This window comes from Leptonychotes weddellii, chromosome X (genome assembly GCF_054177405.1).
Source record: "Leptonychotes weddellii isolate Sample4059 chromosome X, ASM5417740v2, whole genome shotgun sequence".
Lineage (NCBI taxonomy): Eukaryota > Metazoa > Chordata > Mammalia > Carnivora > Phocidae > Leptonychotes > Leptonychotes weddellii.
This window is the reverse complement of record NC_138385.1, coordinates 28,423,099-28,446,984: the sequence shown is the minus strand read 5'-3', so window position 1 is coordinate 28,446,984 and position 23,886 is coordinate 28,423,099. Positions and strand designations below refer to the sequence as shown.

At 39.2% G+C, this 23,886-nt stretch overlaps 1 protein-coding gene across 8 annotated transcripts in view; it reads left to right on the top strand.

Moving 5' to 3' along the window:
• PLS3 (plastin 3) overlaps positions 1-23,886 on the top strand; it is a 67,848-nt gene that overhangs the window by 29,321 nt on the left and 14,641 nt on the right. For all 8 annotated transcript variants that reach the window (XM_081808365.1, XM_081808366.1, XM_081808373.1 and 5 more), the window contains 6 exons: positions 2,076-2,156; positions 13,052-13,215; positions 19,381-19,510; positions 20,021-20,153; positions 21,888-21,969; positions 23,097-23,262. In XM_081808365.1, coding sequence (XP_081664491.1) covers positions 2,084-2,156; positions 13,052-13,215; positions 19,381-19,510; positions 20,021-20,153; positions 21,888-21,969; positions 23,097-23,262 — 748 coding nt within the window. In that variant the 5' untranslated portion in view covers positions 2,076-2,083. The remainder of the gene's footprint in view (positions 1-2,075; positions 2,157-13,051; positions 13,216-19,380; positions 19,511-20,020; positions 20,154-21,887; positions 21,970-23,096; positions 23,263-23,886) is intronic.

Below are 23,886 nucleotides of genomic sequence, written 5' to 3'. Positions count from 1 at the left end.
GCCTGGGTGGCTCAGTTGGTTAAGCGACTGCCTTCGGCTCAGGTCATGATCCTGGAGTCCCGGGATCGAGTCCCGCATCGGGCTCCCTGCTCAGCAGGGGGTCTGCTTCTCCCTCTGACCCTCTTCCCTCTCGTGCTCTCTGTCTCTCATTCTCTCTCTCTCAAATAAATAAATAAAATCTTTAAAAAAAAAAAAAACTCTTTAAAAAAAAATAAAAAATAAAATGGTTAAAAATAAATAAGTAAATAAAGGTCTTTTTACTTAATTTTTGAAAATACCAGTCATTAGAAATGTGTATTGCATTGTGGTGGAAACATAGCTAATTACCGTATCATATGGTCGATTTAAAACGTCCCGGGGATTTGAGAAAGCTGAGTTTGAATTCCAGTTTCATGGTCCCTCTGAACCTAAGTTATCTTATAAGAAAAAAGAGGGGAATATTTACCTCCTAAGGCTGTTGTCAGGGTCCAGGGAATTAATACAAATATGAATTTATCTAACGTAGCTTGGCACACAGTCGTTGAATGGATGAATTTAGTAAAGGACTATTATATCGAGTGCCTTACTGTGTGCCTGGGACTGTGACAAGTTTCAGAGAGAACAACTATGGCTGTGAGAAAGACAGGTGTGGCCCAGCTCTCTCTTGATGAGTTGGTGACTAGTTTTTTTTAAAAACAAAAATATCTAAAAGGGGTAACTACGCAATCTCAAAGAGTTTGTGTTTCGTATAGATCGTGAAATTTAACATATAGAGTACTTTTTGAAAGAGGAACACATTTAAGGCCGTGAAACTATCCTGTTTGATACTGTAACGGTAGATCCATGTCATCATGTAGTTGTCCAAACCCATAGAATGAACTCTAAGGTAAACCATGGACTTTGGTGAGAATGATGTATCAGTGTAGATTCCTCGATCGTAGCAAAGGAGGATGTTGATAACGGGGTTGGCTGTGCATGTGAGGGCAGGGGGTGTGTGAGGCCAAAATCTCGGTACTTCCTGCTCAGTTTTGCTGTGAACCTAAAAGTGTTCTATAAAAGTAAAGTCCTCAAAAAAGATTGAGAAAAAGACAAAGCCAAAAAAAATAAACAAAACAAAAACCCAACCAAACCCAGAGAATGCATAATCATTTTCATGCCTTTTTGTCCAGAAATTGTTGATGAGTTTGTATTTGGGGATTACCCATTGTGAAACAGACCTCCTTTCTCTATTGCAGGGCTCAGTAAAGTTTTTCTGTAAAGGTCCAGATCATAAATGTTGTAGGCCAAGAGGCAAAATCAAGAATATTGTATTCTTTTTTTTTTTAAGATTTTATTTATTATTTGAGAGAGAGAACACGAGAGAGCACAAGTGGTGGAGAGGAAGAAGCAGGCTCCCCGTTGAGCAGGGAGCCCCTGGGGCTCGATCTCAGGACCCCGAGATCATGACCTGAGCTGAGGGCAGACGTTTAACTGACTGAGCCGCCCAGGCGCCCCTTCACACTGAATGATTTTTAAGTGACTTAATGGGAAAAAATGGTAATGTGAGGTGATGGATGTGCTAACTAACCTTATTGTAGTAAATCATTTCATGATATACTAGTATATCAAATCATCATGTTATACATCTTAAACTTACACACTATTATATGTCAATTATATCTCAATAAAGCTGGAAGAAATGGAAGTAGCCAGTAAGATAGAAAAAGAGAGATAGGGCTTAATAGAGCAGTTACATATTCCCTTAAATTTTGGTCACAAAATTTGGACTTTCAGTTTTAACATGAAAAACCACAGATTTCTATTATGTATCTCTTTCCTGTCATTGCTAAGTACCTTGGTTCTTCCTTTGTAAGAATTTGTCCTTGAAAGGACGATCCAGAGCTATATTTTTTTTCTGAATAACTTTTGGTAAATAATGACTTCTCATGTGTTTGTTTTCTTTATTATGGCGTTAGCTATAAATATGGGAACGTATTGAGATGGTTTTAGCAGTTCGCAGTTCTGTTTAAATTATCTCTGAGATGAGAATTTCACAGGAATACTTATAATCATCACAAAAATCTTTCAGTCTTAAACCTTTTTGGTTTCCTCCTTAGATCTTTAAATGGAGGAGATGGCTACCACTCAGATTTCCAAAGATGAGCTTGATGAACTCAAAGAGGCCTTTGCAAAAGTTGGTAAGTATTTTTTTATAGCTTTAACTATACTAAAGCCATCTTTGGCCCTAATGAAGGTTAATTCTCTAAAAAATTACATGAATGGTTAATCATTAATCTTAGGGCAAGGTAGTTAAAATCAACGGGATAAAGTTTTATTTATTTATTTTTTAAAGATTTTATTTATTTATTTGACGAGAGAGAGACACACAGCGAGAGAGGGAACACAAGCAGGGGAGTGGGAGAGGGAGAAGCAGGCTTCCTACCAAGCAGGGAGCCCGATTCGGGGCTCAATCCCAGTACCCTGGGATCATGACCCGAGCTGAAGGCAGACGCTTAATGACTGAGCCACCCAGGCGTCCCTGGGATAAAGTTTTAGAAGCTACACTTTAAACTATTATTTCTAATTACATCTGTCTACTATGGTCAAAGGTTTTTAGTCTAGGGTACCAGTCCTTAATGGGGGGGGGGGCGGGGGGCTGCTGTGGCTCCTGAAGATTTTGAACAGATTTTGTGTTGTTATTGTATTGTGTATCATATTTTTCTGAGGAGAGGATTTGGAGCTTTCACCATATTCTCAGAGGGGTGTGTGACCCCTGAAAATGTTAGATGATGATTAGATGATGTTTTACCTTTGCCCCATTGGCTTGGCTTTATTGCCTTCTTCATGGATCTTCTGTGCCTTTGGACAGTGCAGCCCGTTCTGCCTTCCCACGTTACGTTCTAGTATCAGCATTAGATGGGAAGACATAGCACGCCATTTGGTTTTTCCTTAAACCTCATTGAATGTGTCTTAGAATTTAGCAGTGATGGAAGCAGTTTATAGTATTTACATTCCAAATTTCATTGCTCAGGTCAAATCAGTAGAAGCTAGTAAGAAAACAGGGTGAGAACTGATCATTGATGCATGTACTCACATGAGTCAACACGGGCTTAAAGAGGCAAACTACTATTTGGTATCTCCTTGATTAAAAGGTATAAAGTTAGATCATAATTTGTTATTTAAATCAGACTTAACTCTTGGACCTGTGTTGCAATCTCATTAATGAAAAGTAAGGAGTACATCTCTACTCCCATACATTCATGGCCGGCATTGTCTGTGAAGGCGTTTAGTAAGTTATAGCTTGCCTTGGGAAGAATAATGACCGCCCCCATCCAGCCAAAGTGACTGTTCACAATCGCATCAGAATTCCAAGTAGAAAAAAAAATGGATAGGCCTGAATCTAACACACTTTTCTGTGTGTGTATGAAAAAAAAAATGCAATCTGTTAACTGGCCATAGATGCTACCTGCTGTAACAAAGAGTACTACCCAGTCTGATACAAGATTGATTACGAGAAAACAGCAGGTGAATTCTTGGCTGCAAGATTTTTTAAATCTCATTACTCTGTAGAAATAGCCTTATCAGAATTGTTTTAGGATTCCATATCCTTTGAACCTTCTTTTTTGTTTCTTATAATCCTCCCTCAGTGTTGGGGACAGTCTAATTTGTTTCTTTTTTTTCTTTTTTTTAAGATTTTTATTTGTTTATTTGACAGAGAGAGAGAGAGTGAGAGAGGGAACACAAGCAGGGGGGAGTGGGAGAGGGAGAAGCAGGCTTCCCGCGGAGCAGGGAGCCAGATGTGGGGCTCGATCCCAGGACCCTGGGATCACGACCTGAGCCGAAGGCAGACGCTTAACGACTGAGCCACCCAGGCGCCCCCAGTCTAATTTGTTTCTTTATGAATAGAAGTTTGGGTAAGGACCAGGACTTACTATGGCCATTATTGAATCTTACCTTGCTTCCTCAAAAAAAAAAAAAAAAAAAAAAATGCTTATTCTTGAATATAGGCCTTGTTCTCATGGGAAGCATCTTGGAAATAATTGTATGCAGTATCTTTTTAAAATGTAAAGCTATTCAAGTATGGTTTACTTGACGGATCTGAAATACTCTTATCGGTAAAAGAGCTTCATTACTCCTTACAAACTTTAATGATATGAAGAGGATTCACCAGTTGTCTCCATGGAGGAACCAGGGTTAAATTGCACTAAGTGAGGGATCAGTTAGAGCTTGAACTGCAAGAAAGTGTCATCGTAGAATTACTCTTATTTTAAATCCTACATCTTGGAGGGGTTAGGGTAGATGAAGAGAGTCCCAAAGGCAGGACATTAGACCATACATACTATTGATGTCCCTAACAGGCATATATTCATTCCTAAGATATGCAGGCTCTTATTACTCTTATTACTCTACATGCTCTAAGTAGAAATTCTGGAGTCCCCAATTTCTGCCTGCCCTGCATATCATTCAGTATCTAGCTCAGTGTTGTACGCATGTTAGGTTCGCAATTGATATTTAATTGACTGAATCCCAAGGAATTATATGTAATCTTTTCACGTACTGAGACTTTGTTACCCACTGTAAACTAAAAGGGCCTTTGTTACGAAGATTTTCATCATGGTGGAATTTATTGCTAGAGGTTTTGGCCATCACGTTGTAGCACATAAAATTTATATATATATTTTTTGGCATAATAAAGGCTTGTGTGGAGTCTGTCTTTTAGAAAAGTGTTTAAAGATCCAGCTGAATCTTTTGATTTTTCCTTTAAAATCTTTGTAGTTTGTAGTTATTAGTTACGGAGCCCTCAGGCAACTGTCAAAGGTGTTATGGAAATTTTTTTTTTTTTTTCATTCAGGGAAACTTGATTTGAAAAACAAGCTCTAGAACTTACTTTACTGTCAAGGACAATTCTTTCTTATTGGTGGGGGGAGGGTAGGGAGGACCACTTTGTCTCTGTTCAGTTGTGACAAAATATGGAAATCATTATGTGATTTTTCCCATCTATTAACAATAATAGCCTTGATTATCTCTTTAGAAATTCAGCAAAATCATAGTGTGTGAGGAAAATCTCTGTAATTACCGCTAACCATAGGTTTTGTCCAGTCAATTAATAGTGCTTTGAAATTCTCTTTACTAGCAATAAATCAAGTATTAAGATTTAAAGTTCTCTTTTCACTCACTTTCTGCACCTGCTTAGTGTTAAGCTCCAAGCAGTATATTTTCATTTAATTATTTTAATTTTCTCAACATTTGTTTCCAGTATTTCCCACTGGGATAGCAGAAGCCTTGGCTCTGTTTTTGTTTTTTTTTTTCCTACTTCATAATGTTTCCGTTTTAATTTAAATGCTGCATAAGTTCTTTCTGAAGAAGAATAAATAAAACTTCCAGAACACTTAGGAAGTAAATATTTTACCAACTAGAAAACGTCTTTTACATTCTGAGAATTTAATCTTGTTATGGAAGTTAGAAGTCATTTGGATGATTACTTGTCATAAAGATAAATTCATGTAATGTAAATCTTTTCAGATTGGCAAGCACTGACATCTGACTTTTTCTCTCCTAAGCAACTGCTACTGAGCTTTTAAAAACACACACAAACACACACAAATTCAGCACTTTTGAAATAAAAGAATAACGGGGTTTCATAAATGAGTAGGAATACTGTGGGTATATTCCTTTGTGGCTGCCCACCAACCGAAGTCAAAAACTTTTAGTTGTGGTGATTTTCTCCTCTCAGGAAGTTGAGTTGTTTCAGATTACTTGATATTCTGTAGTGCATAAAAACCACATCAGGATGATGCCACAAAAGTCACAGCGGTTTAGTTTAATTTACTTTTTAGTATTCAATAAAACTACACCAGTGCATATTTGTTGAATTATGACTTAAGAAATAAAACCTATAGGCCAGCCAAAAAAATAAACTAACCAGTGCGATTTCACTGAGCCATCTGGTTAATTGTCAGTGGAATATTAGAGACGAAGGTCTTGGGACGGTCTGCAAACCATGTTTTGGTGGTGTGGAAGATTGGAGAAGTACGCGTGTGTGGATGGGTGGGCTTCAGAGCAAGAGCGCATGTGTGTGAGGATGTGCTCATGTGAGCGTGTGTGGAGGTGCATGTGTGTTTTTAAAGTGGGAGAGTGGCAGCAGGTGGGACCTGGTGGCCAAACTTGCTGGACATTTTGAGTTGGAAAAGGATCGATAGACAACATTTTTGATCGCCTGGCTTCAGCCTTCTCATGTTGCCCAGCCTTCAACCATACTTGACCTCCATCTTTGAGGATCCACGATTAGAATGAACTCTTAGGGAGCGACCTCACTTCTACCCTGAGCTGGGACTCATTAAACTGCCTCTTCTATTTGCTGGAATGAGCTGCCTCAAAAGGTATAAGCTGTGAAAGGCAAACCTCATGTTTAGTGAAGCATCTGGAGATGTTTAGCATCTGCCTCTAAGGTTTTAGTGCCTAATGAAAGCTTGACTTTACTGCTTAGATCTTAGGATGGAATATAATCTAAATTCTTCGGCACAAGTCTTTTGGCCGAGTCTTCTAAATCAATATTTCACATGCTTTCATGGGCATTCGAGATTGTGTATGTGTGCATGCACACGTGTGTAAATCCATTACTGTTAGTCACGTAGGTTCTTTTTGTCAGTTTTTTTTAAGTGCGAAAACGTTGTGGGATATGTTGGTTAAACTAAATGGAACTTTTAAACCCAGCTTTCCTGAAAGGATGTGCATCTGTACTTGATTGGTTTTCTTCTTTGGGTCCTAATGCGCACTGTCCGTGATGGGTTAGTAAAGAGGTTGCATGTGTGTTACAGATGAGAACTCACATATGCAACCTCTTTATAAAGAGAGACACTGGATTTAGACAGATTCAAGGATGGTTAAAGCAACACACACACACACACACACACACACACACACAACCTGGGTGTCAAAGGAAATCCCAGTCTTTCTTACTGTCAGATTAAAAGACGAAGTAGCACCCCAAAAGATGCATTTGAAGTGATAGATTGTGCCTCATACCACCTGGACATGGGCAGTGTACAACAGCTAAAATCAAAACCACTTGAATTCTGGCTCAGCTTTCTCCAGACAAGTACTTAAAATAGCTTAAATAACAGGATGCAAGGGGAGGGAAAACATTTCCTTTTAAGGATATGCATTCTTGGTGTGATTCAAACTTCTGCAGGAACACGGCTGTATAATGAGTTTATTTACTTTAAGGTTACTTGGGGGAGGGTGTTGAGAGAGTTAACTGGCATTTAAAATAATACTTGGTACAAAAGCATAATGGGGTTTCTTTTAAGACAGAATGCAGATGTGAACCTACATGTGTCATCAGAGAGAGACACACACACACACACAGAGACAGAGTGACAGACAGAGGGAATCTGTTGTTACAAACAGTTGGTTCCTTTCTGATGAAAGGCCTCTCGGGTGCAGCACTGGGAGCCTGTTAGTGATTTTTTTTTAAGTGTTGTGATTTTTCTTTTAAAAGAAGAACACTTGGTCAATGGACTGAATATTCAGCTCTTTACTTTCTGCGGGAACTTTGTTCAGTGGAGAGGTGTGTGGAGTTTCTTTTTTTCCTGCCGTTTGTTAATGTTGACTCCTACTGACCATATTTTCTGAACCCCAAAGTTGAGACTTGCTTGCACAGAAGCATTAAGAATGTTCTAGATAATCCAGGCTGTATGATAGTATCTACCTTATCAGGAGGTTGAAAATAGGAGTCTTCAAAATGCAGAACCTGTTCGACCCCATGCCAATGTGTAGTTAATGAAGATGTGGCAAATGAGCCATAAAGGGCTTCCAGAATATTGGCAGCTTTAATGAGAAAATAGAGGGCTGCCATTATGCCAGGACGTTGTGATGTTAGTTTCCAGTTGTTAAAACTATTTTCAATCTAGGTCTGTGTTTTTTGGGTCAGTTTATTATTAACTTCTCATGTTTATGTCAAAACTCTGAATAAAAAAAGATCAGCGCCAAAGCTCGTTTTGGGCTCCTGGTTAATAATGTCACCGATAAGATGGAAGCTTTCTAAAATGCCATTGTGCTATCTCATTTTCTGGCTTTCCAAAGCACAGCGTGTTAGATCTTTGATAATAGTTTAAGGATGTGTGTGTGTGTGTGTGTGTGTGTGTTTTGGGGGGGGGGATTGGCAATAAAATTAGCATAAAACTCTTTAAAAATAATTGCACCCTATTTTGTCTTTCAAGTACTTTTCCAGCTGGGAGATTTTGTAAAATTAATTGCAAGCTGCCTTTTTAGGCTCCCTCTGCCTTTTTATTGAAATTGAAATTGTTGTCTTCAAAAAGATATGATTTAGGAGTTCTAAGAAAGGCTGGCTATAATTTACTAGTACTGACACTAAAATGTCTTTGATTATGGGAGGTAGTACGAGCTCGATCTGCTGATAAAATATGGTAAAATAGCAGAGTAGGTAAAACTTTTAAAATATGTAAAACTAGATGCATATGTTCAATGATTCTTTTCCCCTCTCGGGAGAGGTAGTGGATAGCTAGGTATTCCATTAAAAGCCACAGTTTCAAGTAAGAACCAGAGAGAGTCCCTCCGATTAATTTCTGTCGTTGGTATCTAGCTCAGTGTCTGCCACGGAGTAGGTGCTATGCTGCTCTAGAGGTTGCCTTCCGCCAAACAAGTGCACGCGGTATTTCTTAATACAGACAAAGCAGGTTTCTACATTTAGAACAGGAGAACAAGCCATCACTGGTTGTCTACTTGGGTACTCCTCGGTGGGTGTGTTCACTTAGAAAACCAAATTACAGATCTGAAGGCCGCCGGGTGGGGACAGGATTAGAACAAAGGGAATGAGATTGAATGTTATTTAAGGGATATTTCTGTCGTTATGGTTTCCTGGTGAATTGCCATTCGGTCTTTTAGTGCTATTTCTGTATTTTTTTTCCTTACTGTTTGTTTAATTCTGTTTTTAAAATGCTTGTTAGATTAGAGAATTCTTTTCCTGGTTAATACCTGAGAATCAATGGTCCTACAAAAATTGTTTTTTGCCCCATCGCTTGTTATATGCAAGGTACTGGGACACGTATTGGGGTGGAGATCAAAAGATTCAGAAGAGTCTTTGTCAAGAGACTTGCAACCTAATAAGGAAGATTGCTGTGTACTGACCAAGTCTTCCTCCTCCAACCCCCTTTAAAATGGTCCTGTCAGTTATTAACAACATCTGTTTATTACTACTCTTACTTCAAAATGGAGTTTCCGCATGTGGTTATTTTATGTTAGTTATATTTTAGGATGGGCACTTCCTGGCATCTTTTAATCACATCAGTGAGCTGTCTTCTAATTAATGCCCAACAGAGGTTATTTCAGGGAGGGCTCGTGCAAATGCTAATTCTCCCCATTGCCTACACCTCTATTCTACCTAAGGCTAATAAACTGCCAAATGGACTAGACTCTGGGCGCTGTGGTCAGTTTCATGTAGTTTTGAATTCACAGTTCTCCAATATTTATTTTAAAAATCTCTGCCTTCTGCTTCTGTTATATCACCGAGAATACAAAAAGAACAATTAAGCCCCTGTTCTATGCTATGTCAAAACTGGAGTCAATCACAGATTAAATTATGCTCAGATACGTCATTTCAGAAGTCAGGGTAAAGTAGAATACATTTAAAAATATTTTTTAAAGATTTATTTATTAATTTGAGAGAGAGAGCATGAGTGGGAGGGGCAGAGGGAGAGGGAGAGAATCCTCAAGTAGACTCCATGCTGAGTGTGGAGCCCGACACAGGGCCCGATCCCAGGACCCGGAGATCATGACCTGAGTCAAAATCAAGAGCCAGCAGCTCAACCAACTAAGCCGTCCAGGCACCCCTTAAAAATATTTTTCTATCAGGACCCCTGGGTGGCTCAGTCGTTAAGCATCTGCCTTCGGCTCAGGTCATGATCCCAGGGTCCTGGGATCCAGCCCCGCATCGGGCTCCCTGCTCCGCGGGAAGCCTGCTTCTCCCTCTCCCGCTTCCCCTGCTTGTGTTCCCTCTCTCACTGTGTCTCTCTCTGTCAAATAAATAAATAAAATCTTTAAAAAAAGAAAAATTTAAAAAATATATTTTTCTATCAGAAATTGCCAAGTGGACAAAGTTTTGATAGTGGCCAGGAATAAGCTATCTTTTCCTAAAAGATCGAAAAATGAAGAGATGTTATATTTCGATAATATGATATAGTAGTGATCAGAAAGTTATTACTATATATTTGTTTTTAATATGTATTATGATTGTACCACCAATATTTTTTAAAAGTGTGTGTGTGTGTGGTTTGTGAAGTCTTGGCTACTCAAATTTAGAATCAGAGTGTGTTAGAGTCAAAAAGGGAACTTGGAGATCATTTGATCCAAAGGACTTCTTTTACAGATGGGAAAATGAAGACCTAGAGAGGTGACTTATGCAAATTCTATATCACATTACTCCCACTTGTATCCCTTCAACTATGCTGTGTATCTTTCACTATGCCACACTTACACCCTAGTAACGAGCTCTATTTTAACTTTTCTTTTTTTGAGAGAGAGAGAGAGAGAGAGAGGGAAAGAAAGAGCAAGAATCTTAAGCAGGCTCCACGCCCAGCACGGAGTCCAATGTGGGGCTTGATCTCACAACCCTGAGATCATGACCTGAGCTGAAATCAAGAGTCAGTCACTTAACCGACTAAGCCACACAGGCGCCCCTCTATTTTAACTTTTTTAAATAAAATGGGAGAAACAGATTGGTTTATGCATGGGAGGAGGTATATTTAAACTCAAGAATTTCATTCATCAAAAGTTGCTAAAATCCTGCCACAGTACCATGTGGATCACTTTGTTCTTTTTAGCAATTGCAGATGTTGTTGCTGGATTGATTTCTGCATATAAACACTTAACTAGTAAAGTGTTTGATGTATGGCCTTTTATTAATTCAAAGCAAAGAAAGTAAAGATGTGCCCTAGGGAAATTAAGTGCTCTTTGTCGAAGGAAATATTCATGATTTTCAGAAGTTTGGGGTAGTTTGAGGATGATGTTTTAGAAGTATAGATACTCTAATCAGTAGGTTTAAATGTGCCAATTACATTTAAGAGTATATTTGTTTGACTCTAGAAGTACACGTCATTAAAATTAAATATAGAATTTCATCAGCCCTCAAAATATTGGGGAAATGATTTCATATAGGATATTTAATATTTTAATAGTTGACAAAAAATGGCTAATATGAATTACACTTAGATCACACTTAGAATAAGATCCATGGGGCCCCTGGGTGACTCAGTCGGTTAGTTGTCTGCCTTCGGCTCAGGTCATGATCCAGGGTCAGTCTCCCTGCCCAGTGGAGAGCCTGCTTCCTCTCTCCTCCCCACTCTTGCTCTCTCTGTCCTCTGTCTCTCTCTCAAATAAATAAGTGGAATCTTAAAAAAAAAAAAGATTCAAAGTACTTTCCATGACCTGTAAGAGTATACGTGATCAGCTCCCTGACCTCATCCCTTACTTTCTCCTTTGTTTACTCTACTCAAGTCCTACTGGAACTTTGCTGTTCTGAAACCGTACCAGATACTCTTCCATATCACAGACTTTCCATTTGCTCTTTCCTCTACTTGAAATCTCTTTCCCCCCAGATAGCCACACAATTCGCTCCCTTACCTCACGTAAGTCTTCATTCAAATATAACCTTGTCAAAGTGGCCATCCTCGACCACTGACATTTTGAGCTGCGTAATTCTGTATCGCAGGAGGGGGTCATATGCATTGTAAGGTATTTGGCAACGCTGCACACTGGATGCCAGGAGCATCCTCACACCATCCCTCACCCTGGCCCCCAGTCATGCAACCAAAAATGTCTCCTGACATTTCTGAAGGTTCCCTGGGGGGCAAAATAGCCCCCAGTCTGACCCCCCTTTTCCTGCTTTATTTTTCATCACAGCACTTACATTATATTTCATTATATTATATTTTATAGTCCTACCTCACCTCATATGTTATTTGCTTAGTAGTTATCATTAGAATGTGAGCTCGCAGACAGCAGGGCTTCTCTTTTGTTGGTGGCAGCATCCCCAATTTCAAGAACAGTACCCAGTATTGTTTTAAAGTAATGTATCAAATAGATTAATTTCACAATACATTTTCTTGAACAGTGCTGTGGTTATCTTGAGTCATTTCTCTGTTGAGATTGTATCCTTTTATTGCAATAATGAAATTTATGTATGAAATTCAGTGGGGACCTAAAGAATAAAAGGCGTTGTTGAACAGTAGGTATTTGAAATTACTGGTGAAAGTCCAGTTTTCTTTACTTAAAAAAATAATGCCCAAGAGATTACAACCCTTAGGATGTTAGCCCTCTTTCCCAGTAAATTAACTTTCGGTCATTGATCACTTCCTCCCCCCCCCCCCCCATTTTTAAAAGTTTCAGACTAAGCATCATCAGCACTACATCCTCCATTAGAACTGTCCTAGCACAAAAATAAAAAGGTTATTTATAGAGTCATGGTAAACATTTGCATTACTCAGGACTGCATTTATTTTTATGAACTCTATATTTGTCTTAGATTGATGTTTATTTACATTAGCTCTTGAAAAAAATGGCGCTGAAGATGGTAGCTTAATTTCAGGTGTGCTTTGTAATATAATCAGCATCAATTCATAAAATATTCTACCAGACTAATGGAAGAATGAGGGGCTTAAAAGTCCTAAGTAGATACAGTAGAAACTGTTTTATACCATGGCGGTGTTTTATTGGTACATAGTCTATTAATTATTTCTTAAAAGTCCTGTCAGCTTCGTGATTGAATAATAATTTATTAGGCAACTCTACTTTGTTAGTATTAGGGATGCTATATTTAAGTGAAGCTACTTATACACTGTTTTTAAAATACAGGAAACATGATGTAAAACCATGCTCTTTCGGTTAAAATTTGTGTTTCCCTTTTAAACTACCTTAAATACCAAACACTAAGAAGAGCAAGCACTGTATTCAGGCGAGCTTAGGAACTGAGTCTCAGATGAAGAAAAATGCTCTGATCATAAGAATACTCTAAGAGGCTAACTTATTTCTCCTAAATTTTTTTCATTTTTTTTACCTGCTCTCCCTTTGTACAAAGATCTCAACAGCAACGGATTCATCTGTGACTATGAACTTCATGAGCTTTTCAAGGAAGCCAATATGCCATTACCAGGATATAAAGTGAGAGAAATTATTCAAAAACTCATGCTGGATGGTGACAGGAATAAAGATGGGAAGATAAGCTTCGATGAATTTGTTTATGTAAGTATGTGAAAATCCCCCATTAGTAGGAGTCATGACTGTTCCTTTGTCTAGCGGGATCTTATAGTAATAAGTCCTATGAAGTTCCTAAATGTATCATATTAGTACTGTTACAACTAATGAAATTTCTCTCATCCCACCAAATGTAGTTAGTTCTTTTAGCCATTAGAGTATCTTAGCAAAGGAAGTGAGAAAAAGAACACTGACCGAATCAAAGCTAAAACACACTACTCGCTGTGAAAGGCGAACCATTTCCTCTGGGGCTTCATTAAAGGGCATTTTTCAAGGTGCTAAGTGCCATCCTGGAAGTGCTCTTTCCGTCTCCCTTGGTGTCTCCCTTGGGGAATAGGGTGCTCCCAGATGTTAATGCTACACCCTGACTCACAGTCTTGGAAGCTTCCTGAGTTGAACTTTCTGATTAAAAAGAGGTTTGCAACTCTCGCCTTAGTAGTATTTAACCGGACGGTTTTCTCTAGGATGATAATTTTGATAATTAAAAGTTAGAAGCATATCTTTTTAGTCCATTGGAGGAGGCATTTAAAATTTTCGTCCTCCTCTCTAGTATCATCAGATACTCCTCAAGGTTCGGGGCTGACTTAATTCTTCTACTTCCAAGCACCTGGTTCCATGCTCAGTGCCTGGAGGGCGTATGTGTGGCACTCCTTACTAAAGCCTGACGCCTTAGCTGCTAGTGAGCAAGGTGACTGGCGCCATTTTCAGTCCATAGCCATTGACAAAGAGTATTTGAGATATAGCAGTTGCCTCTTCTTCCCTCGAGATCTTATTGGTTTGATTTATTAATTTAAGGCTGAGTTTGGCTAGATCTAATTAGGCATTCCTTTTACTGTGTTGCAAACAGGTAATTAGTTGCCTTGTATTTATCACAAACTTCCCAGCACTCTTACCCTCCTTTTCCATGGTAACTGAGGCTCACTATAGCCAGTGAAATTCTGGTTTGTTCTCTCCCATTAGAATTAACTCCTTTAGAACACTGTTAAGAGCTCCAGAAGCAAATTGACTAAATAATGATGTCTACAGAGCTGAGAGCCTTTGGCGGGGCGGGGAGGGCTGGTGTTTTAAAAATGTAGACATGTGTCGTAATTATAATGGTAGCGTTCTTGCCGGCTTCTTTTGAAATACTGATTTCCTCCCCACTGTTTCTGTCTTCAGTTATTGCCAAAGCCTTTTGTTTTGAATTCTGTGTTCAATAGTAAGTTGCAATTGACTTGCAGTATGAGCGCTCGCATGTCCTCTGATGTAAACGTGCCCCCCGTGGAACTGCATGTTGAATTGTGAATTTAAAGCAGCTTAGAGCAGTAGTTAACTATGATTGCTTATTTTTGAAATAATTTACTGCCCAGAATTTTTATCTACTAGAAAGAACGTACCTAAATCATTAAGATTTGTAGTGTGGCCACTATTATTAAGGACAAAATTATGAAAGTGTCTTTGAGAAAAATGATCTTAGGGAAAGATGGAATTTTGTAGATCTTGAAATGTTGCAGATTCTTCAGAGCTGTCCGGAGGCTTTTAAGGGAGCAGGTTTGATTACCTTAGTATATTCTTGAAAAGTAAATGATGTGCATACTAATTTTGGCATCACTAGGAATTTTTTAAAAATATTAATGGGGACATTTTAGGTTAAAATGTACATTTTTTAATTGGAAGGGATTGATATGTTTATACTCTTTTCAGGAATCCAGGCTTTTGTTTTTGATTTGAAAAATTAAAGAGTATAATTAAAGAAATTTGCAATAGGAAGGACGGTAAAATAACAGCCTGAAGTTTCAGAATGATAGCACCATGACCGCACCGAAAGATGGGTGTCTGGCCAAATGTCTGTCCACTTCCATCTGCTCTGTCACCGATGAGACAGCGTAAAAATTGTCAAAATATGGGTAGATTTTAGTCATCTGTGAAAAAGGAAGCGAGTTATTCCTATCAGGTATTAACATAAGGAAGTAGAAATAAACATGTTCTTGCATCTTGGGTTTTTTTTTTATTTAAATTGCTGCATAAGAGGTGTTAATTGCAAAGCAGCCTACAGACAAAATCAGTTTATGTTAATTTTGGAGAAGAATAGAGAGAGAGAGAGAGAGAGCCTAAATTATATGTAAACCTCAAATGTTAAAGTTAAATTTAATACCCTGATTTTGTTTCTTCTAAGTATCTCAAAACGACATTACTGGATTTTTATACCTACAAGGTAATGGTGGGGTTTTTTTTTCCTGCATCTTTAAAAAGACTGGCGTGGCACTTTCTTTCAGCAGAGATGTCTGCATTAAACTCCTTTGTTTTCACAGTGAGAAATTTGCTCTTGCATAATGGCACTACGTTGTTGACCTGTTTTAGGACTTTTGCTAATAGCACCAATCTCATCAGATTAAATCACTTCATATAAGTAAAGCACTTAGAACAGTGCCAGGCATATAGCAAATGCTATGTAGATGTTAGCTGTTGCAAGTAGTGATTTAAAAAAAAAAAAAAAAAAAAGGCAGTGTTCTTTTCCTATTATTACTAAGCTTGGGCCTACAACAGATTCCAAAAAAAAAAAAAAAAGGAAAAAATTCAAACGTACTACTTTGGAAACACTTTGGAAGCAAGCCTCAAACCTGGAAGCCTGTCAATATTTTGCAATTCTTTCTGAAATCTTTCCTTCCTCCTAAGTCATTATGCCTCTGGATTGCTTTCGTCTGGCCACTAGTCCTGCACGGAGCTAGAAAAGGTGACGAAACTTTAAAAAGGAATAAGAAACATATATATGGGGTGCCTGGGTGGCTCTGTCGGTTAAGCGACTGCCTTCGGCCCAGGTCATGATTCTGGAGTCCCGGGATCGAGTCCCGCATCGGGCTCCCTGCTCGGCAGGGAGTCTGCTTCTCCCTCTGACCCTCCTCCCTCTCGTGCTCTCTGTCTCTCATTCTCTCTCGCAAATAAATAAATAAAATCTTTAAAAAAAAAAAAGAAACATATATATATATACACACATATATTCCATAAGATGTATAGAAGCGAGCAGTGTTGGCCGGAGTCTGTTCACGCATGACAAAGCCAGTCCTTCCGCCTTGAGGGAAAACAGCACGAAACAATGGGCTCATTAGTATCACAACGGGCAGCTTTGAAAAGATTCATTGAGAAGACTTTAGCACAGTAGTTGGCCTTGTGTTATCTCTGATTTCACAGAGTCTTGTTAAGCCAAGGGCTTCTACTCAAATAGCTTTATCATCCACTGGAGCAATTTCTTCCCTAATGTAGAAAATAAAATGCAAATTCTCCTGGGGTGAATCCATTGAAGATACATAAATCTTCAATTATCCCTTTAAATTTTTTTTTAATTAATCTAAGGAACAGAGGAAAATACCATGAACCTGAAAGTTTGAGCATGGCTGAAAACATTTATTTAAAAATATGTAAAAAACGAAAGTCATATAACCTTTGTAAGGCAATTAAAAATTAACTGATTTGATTGCAACTTTGCTCTCATTCCCAAGCATGAGCTTAACTAACTACAGTGAAGTAAGTAATTGCATTAGGATATTATACAGCATTCTTTTTTTTTTTTAACTTATTATTTGTATTATTCCTCTTTTCCATGCTGCATATAAATTTGCATTTATTTTTCAGCTGCGGTAGTGATCATGGAAACCAACCTAATTTCTAGACGCAAGGGATCTTGAGGCAAAGATAGTCCTAGTAAAAAAATAACTTTTCATAGGTCATTTCTGAAGCAATAACATTTTGGATGCTTTTTTTTTTTTGTCATGCCAGTGATTTATGGTATGTCAGTCATGAGGGAAAGCACACATTTCAGATTTTAATTACTAGACAATGTCCAGCTAAATGAAGGGGAGTTCAGAATGAGGTAGAACAGTGAATATTGCGTTTTTACTGAGCAGATACATAGTTCTCAAAGAGGAGTTACGGGGACCAAATGCATCACAGTGAAGACTGCTGTATTCGCTGGTCACCCTTTTGTTGCATAATCTTGGCTCAGAAGTTGAGGTAAACTGAATGAAATTAAAGTTGGTCTTAAAAAATCAGCGTATGTAAAAATAATTTCAGTCATTCAGAAATTGCTCAGAGCGCATGAGGAGTCAGCTCTACACTATCGATACTTTACAGAGTCCGTATAATGGCCAGAAAGGAGGAAAAATGATTTCAGTATTTAGTTGGTTGTGTGCAATATTTGTGTGCAATATTTAGAGTAGTCCGTGTGTATATGTCTATAGACATATACAGACATAGACACACACGCACACGTGCACACCCATTCTAAAATTCTACCTCTGAAATTACAGGTGGAGCAGAAAAATCACAGCTGTGGAAATTGAGTAAGCTTGATTTTGTGGAATTGAACTACTCCGTATTTTCCTAAATAAAATTGGGTTTGTAAGTCCGAGGAAAGTCAGGATTTTGGAAAGGCAAGAGGAGAACTTGACTTCGCGAGAGGACCACCCACAACACCTATAACAACTTTTACACCAGTTACAGAAAGTCTTTCTCTCTGATTTGTATTAATGGATTAGTGGATTAATGATAAAAAAAAAAAAAGGTTCCCGCCTGGGAAACCTAAATATAAAAAGGCCCTCCCTGCTTTTGGCCTGACGCTGCCATCTTGTGCAGGACACAGGGCTTGGTTAGTGGCGCATGGGGCTGGATTTCAAACTTCTCCTCGTGCCTGTTCTCATAGATACAACCTGAACTGCTACATATTGTCACCCTGGTGTATGAACTTAAACATGGGCTGCACCTCCTGAGATGTGCGTGTGCGTGTGCATGTGTGTGTGTGTACCTATCAGTAATGCCAAAGGCCTTTGACTCCTTTTCTGTTTGTTCAGCAACTCTTCCATTAGAGTCATACATGTCCTTCTGTAAGTCCACTTATATGTGGTAAACACCTTTTTTTTTTAAAGATTTTATTTATTTGAGAGCACGTGCACACATGTGGGGTTGGGGGGCGCAGAGGGAGAGGGAGAAAGAATCCCAAGCAGACGCCCTGCTGAGCATGGAGCCCTACACAGGGCTCAACCCTGAGATCATGACCTGAACTGTAATCAAGAGTCAGACGCTTAACTGACTGAGCCACCCAGGTGCCCCTTTTAAAGAAATCTTTATGAAGATGCTACATCTTGCTCTCATTTTACTGGAGGTGGCTACTTTAGCCATGTGCACTGGTAGATCAGAAACAAGTTTGGGCTTAGGTGAGTTCCAGTATTTAAAAATATATAGATAGTCCTGGGGCACCTGGGTGGCTCAGTCGGTTGGGCTTCTGACTCTGGATTTCAGCTCAGGTCAATCTCAGGGTCCTGGGATCCAGCCCCACCTCAGGCTCTGTGTTCAGCAGGGAGTCTACTTGAGGATTCTCTCTCCCTCTCCTTCTACCCCTCTCCCCGCCCCCCCGACTTGGGCGCTCTCTCTAAAATAAAGAAATCTTTAAAAAATAGAGAGAGAGAGATAGTCCTTTAGAATGTCCATTCAGTCAGGCAGTTGGGTAGGGTATGAAATTTGCTTTGTTACCACCTGCTCTTGTACAATTAGCATGTACAGGTTCATTTTGTTAGCCATGTTCTTCATTGTGACGAGAAGCTGGATTTCATAAACACTCAAACAAGACAGTCACTGAAAAGCCTCTTTTTTTGTGTTTATTCTCCAGAGTTGTCTTTTTGCTGCCAACTTAACCCATTTTTTCACCTTAGTATTCTGTAAATTTTGATTGAACAAACTCTTACCATTGTACCCCCAAAAAAGGTTTTTTTTGGTTGAGTCATAAATTTTCATCTTTCTCTGCGCTAAGAACTGTAGTTAAAGAAGGGGGATCCTTCAGCCTTTTCTCTCCAGGGAACAAACAAAGCCTTACTTGTTGGTAGAAAATTAGCAGATTTTGAACCACACTAGTTTTCAGCTTAAAGTGGATTCAATGCATGTGGCACTTAACGTTTTTGACAAGTGTGTGCAATTGACTATCTGGCTTCATTTTCAGTTGCAGTATTGTAGTATTTGCTTAGCATCTTAAAAACTCAAGCCCAGTTTTCCATCTCCTTTAAGACTCACCACCCATGTGGGAAAATGTAGGTGAGCGGAGTCTTAAAGAAGATAGAAGGGCTTTATTTAAAACGTTGAGCCTGATTTAAAACGAATGGTGAATTAACAACGTATTTTCATTCGTAGATTTTCCAAGAGGTAAAAAGCAGTGACATTGCCAAAACCTTCCGCAAAGCAATCAACAGGAAAGAAGGGATTTGTGCTCTGGGAGGCACTTCCGAGCTGTCCAGTGAAGGAACGCAGCATTCTTACTCAGGTAATAGTACGCGTTTCACATGTGTTAGGTTAACGCAGCGACCTAAGTAGGGTGCCTGCTATGATGTCAAGAAGGGGCGCTAGAAAAACATTGCTTCCTAATTAAGAATACAGCAGAAGCCCATTGTGGCACGTATTTAGACCTGGGACTAATACTTGCCATAACGGCATTGTAAATATTTATTGTATGGCTTTGTTAGCTTGCAAGGCATATTCTACAATATGAGCAATATAGGCTTTATTATAGTAGAACTCTACAGGAATAAAAGTAATAATTTTTAAAGAATTTGGTAACTAACTTCTCTAAGGATCAGTTAACCCTGCTCTCTATTTTTTTCTTGTTAATTTTGTACTTCGTAATAGCTATGTTGTATTCAAGTATCTGGGTTTCCAAAGTGGAGAACCCCATGTTTGTGACACATTAACTTTCAGCACTACTGTACAAATTATTTTAGGCTTTAGAGTCAACCTAGAGTGTGAACTAATTTCTTGTTATTCAACATGACTATAGAGGAAGAAAAATATGCTTTTGTTAACTGGATAAACAAAGCTTTGGAAAATGATCCCGACTGCAGACATGTTATACCCATGAACCCAAATACCGACGACCTGTTCAAAGCTGTTGGTGATGGAATTGTGCTTTGGTAAGATGTTGATTTTGTGTCCCGATTTTCTAAACAGCCTTCCACATAACTGATATATTGGTTTCTGGGTGCTCGACGGCTTCAGCGCGGGAAACAGAATTGAAAGTCGTCTGGGTGTGTCCAAGAAAGTACCACCAAGATACAAATCTAAAACTCACTCATTTAGACTGGGGACCGCTTTATAAGGAAGCTACCAGCTTCCAGTTTTTCTCATCACTTGAGCAAGCAGAACATGACAACTTTGTTGGACTTAAGTATGGCAGTGTCTACTTATTTTTAAAGTACCATAGCTTCAGAATACAAAGAGAACCTCCTCTTCAGTTCTCACTCTCCAATTACTTATTTCTGAAAAATCTGTTTGTCCCTGCTGCTGTGCCAGAGCCAACAGTATCTTGGCAGAAAGGATGTAAGATGATCAACACGTTGTCCGTTGATGGGCTAAGAGCATGCTCCACAATCAGTCTGCCTGGGTTCGTCTTCAGCCTCTGCCACTCAGGAGCTGTGTAAGACCAACCCAGCTGCAGTCAGGATATTCAAACCCCTTTGCATTTCACCTGCATCCACTATGATCCCCGTTAAAAAGCGTAAGATAGCCCGTTTCGTCCATGTATAGGCACTAAAGAAATAATTCCCCCATGTGTTTTAATACAGAGTGATAATCACATGATGCTATTGATTTGATATTCAAATCTGACACAGGGGCGCCTGGGTGGCTCAGTCGGTTGAGCATCTGCCTTCGACCCAGGTCATGATCCCGGGGTCCTGGGATCGAGTCCCATGTCGCATCAGGCTCCCTGCTTTGTGGGAAATGTGCTTCTCCCTCTCCCTGTTTGTGCTCTCTCTCTCTCTCAAATAAATAAAATGTTAAAAAAAAATAAATCTGGGGGCGCCTGGGTGGCTCAGTCGTTAAGGGTCTGCCTTCGGCTCAGGTCATGAACCCGGGGGTCCTGGGATCAAGCCCCGCATCGGGCTCCCTGCTCGGCAGGAAGCCTGCTTCTCCCTCTCCCACTCCCCCTGCTTGTGTTCCCTCTCTCGCTGTGTCTCTCTCTGTCAAATAAATAAAATCTTTAAATAAATAAATAAATAAATCTGGCATGGAAAGAAGCATGGTTTTCCCTGTGCAGAATCATATATTTTGGGGCAGTATTAGAAACACCTAAAATGTTAGCATCTAAGTCCAAATTTTACGAAATGAGATTCGTCCAAAGAAATCACAGATTCTAGTCTAATTAGTAGAACCTTTCTGTCACCACTGGATTAGCGGCACCAAATATCATGCCTGCTCATCATTTAGGCTCTCAACAAATACGGTGACTGAAAGAATCTCATGCTCAACAAATTTACCTCCTGTGAATAAATGGTCATTCTTATTTGTGAATTTTACAGTCGAGAAGAGACACAGTTTCCGTGTGGGATTTGATCTGTTTTTAAAATGTATTCAGTAAGGTTTTTTCAATATCCAAGTTATTCATTCTTATAAAATGATGGGAATATACAAAGAAATTAAAATGAGAAAGAATGTTCCAATCCCCAACATAGAAATACCCACCTACTGTAAACATTTTGGTCTTTTTTTTCATGTGCATAGATTTTTTGTTATCAACATGATAAAAGTCATATATTGCACTGAATTTTTCGGATTACATGCGAGATATGTCATGTGCCTTAAAACATTTGTGAATATTTACAGGCTCTTTAAAAGTAAACCAATTCCTTGCTTAATTTGTGTTTCAGTAAAATGATCAACCTTTCAGTTCCTGATACAATTGATGAAAGAGCAATCAACAAGAAGAAACTGACACCCTTCATCATTCAGGTACGCATTGATCTCCCTGCCCTCTTCCAGGAAACTGCCTTGTGAGGGCCTATTCTGTAGACCATCAGTTCTGCCCTTCGTATCTTCCCATTTAATTCCTATATTAACTCTTGAGTTTAGGACTATTATCCAAATTTGACAGGAGAGCTGGGACTCAGAAAGGCTCCTGGGCTTGCCCAGGGTTAATGTTGGAACTGAAGTTCAAATCCAGGTCTAACTCCAAAGCCCTGTGTTCTTCTCATTACACACTGTGTTCAAGCCTGCAGAAATAAGCAAAAATATTTAAGCTCTTAATTAATTAGCATGCTTAAGCAATGGAGCATTTTTCTTTTCCATCAAGTGAGTATTATACTCTGAGATAGCAAAATTCCCTCGGGCAAGAGCACCTCTTGGGATGTGGAGAATTCAGCTTCTAGAACTATTTCAGATGCATGGAATAGACCTCTCATTTAGGCATTTTTAGAAATACAACGACTCAGGCGCCTGGGTGGCTCAGTTGGTTAAGCGTCTGCCTTCGGCTCAGGTCATGATCCCGGGGTCCTGGGATCGAGTCCCACATCAGGCTCCCTGCTCAGTGGGGAGTCTGCTTCTCCCTTTCCCTCTGCTGGTCTCTCTCTCTCTCTGTCAAATAAATAAATAATCTTTAAAAAAAATAGAAATACAATGACTCTTGGGGCACCCGGCTGGCTCAGTTGGTAGAAGATGCGACTCTTGATCTCGGGGTTGTAAGTTTGAGTCCCATGTCGGGTGTAGAGATGGCTTAAAAATAAAATCTTTAAAAAGAAAAAAAGAAATACGACCCTTAACCCGCATGGATATCCTGACTCTAGTCACTCAGCCTTTTCCTTTTGTGACAACGTCCATGTACTTCAAAAGAGACCAAATAAAAATACCAAGTTAACTTCCCACGGAATTCTGGAAAAGACAGTAACAATAATAAGGCTGAGATTTGTTTTAGCTATGCCTTTAACACCAAAGTCTGGAGTTTGTTGCCTGGAAATTGTTTTCTGTGGATCATGTGTGACTGAAATTAATTTCCTCGTTGAGCATGATTTTCAGTAAAGGGAGTAGACTCCTTAAAAACTGGAAAGGTCAAGAAGCAAATGTGTACATTGGCTGTCTTGCAGGAAAACTTAAACTTGGCACTGAACTCTGCTTCCGCCATTGGGTGTCACGTTGTGAACATCGGTGCCGAGGATTTGCGGGCTGGGAAACCGCATCTGGTTCTGGGACTGCTTTGGCAGATCATTAAGATTGGTTTGTTCGCCGACATTGAATTAAGCAGGAATGAAGGTAATGGAACACAGTCATTATTCTGAAAGTTGTTTATTGGGTATTTTTTCCTGGTCACACAGACTGTCGTGCTTTCACTTAATTGTGGTGATTAGATGATAACTAGAATTAACAGAAGGTAATGCTATAGTGTTGTTCTGGAAAACAGTCTAATTACAACTTTTCTTCTTTAGTAGTAATTCACATTTGCCTGGTGCTTTAGAATTCATTTTGTAATAAAGACACAAAAGCGCAGAGTTTAAGGAACATTCCCAAGGTCCCCAGCCTGGGTATCTTTTCTTTTCTAATCTGCCTGCACAACTACCACCCCATCTTCACCCACAGATTGAGACCTCTTCAAACTAGTCTACCCCACCCTTGATGGTCACATATTTCCTGAACTTCTTACAGCATGGGGTTTCACATCACACCATGGATTTGTAGGATGTATAAGCACGTACAATATAATTGTCATGTGTCCTGGGCAATACTACATGATCCTCTTCCTGCAAAGCTTAAAACATTAAACACCACTCCAGATAGTCCTATTTTATTCCAGAAATCGCTCTCTCAATCCTAGTTACTTCTGGGGAATATGTATTTGGGGTTCTCAGTCTTTTCAAGGCCCCAGAATGTCTGTCGACG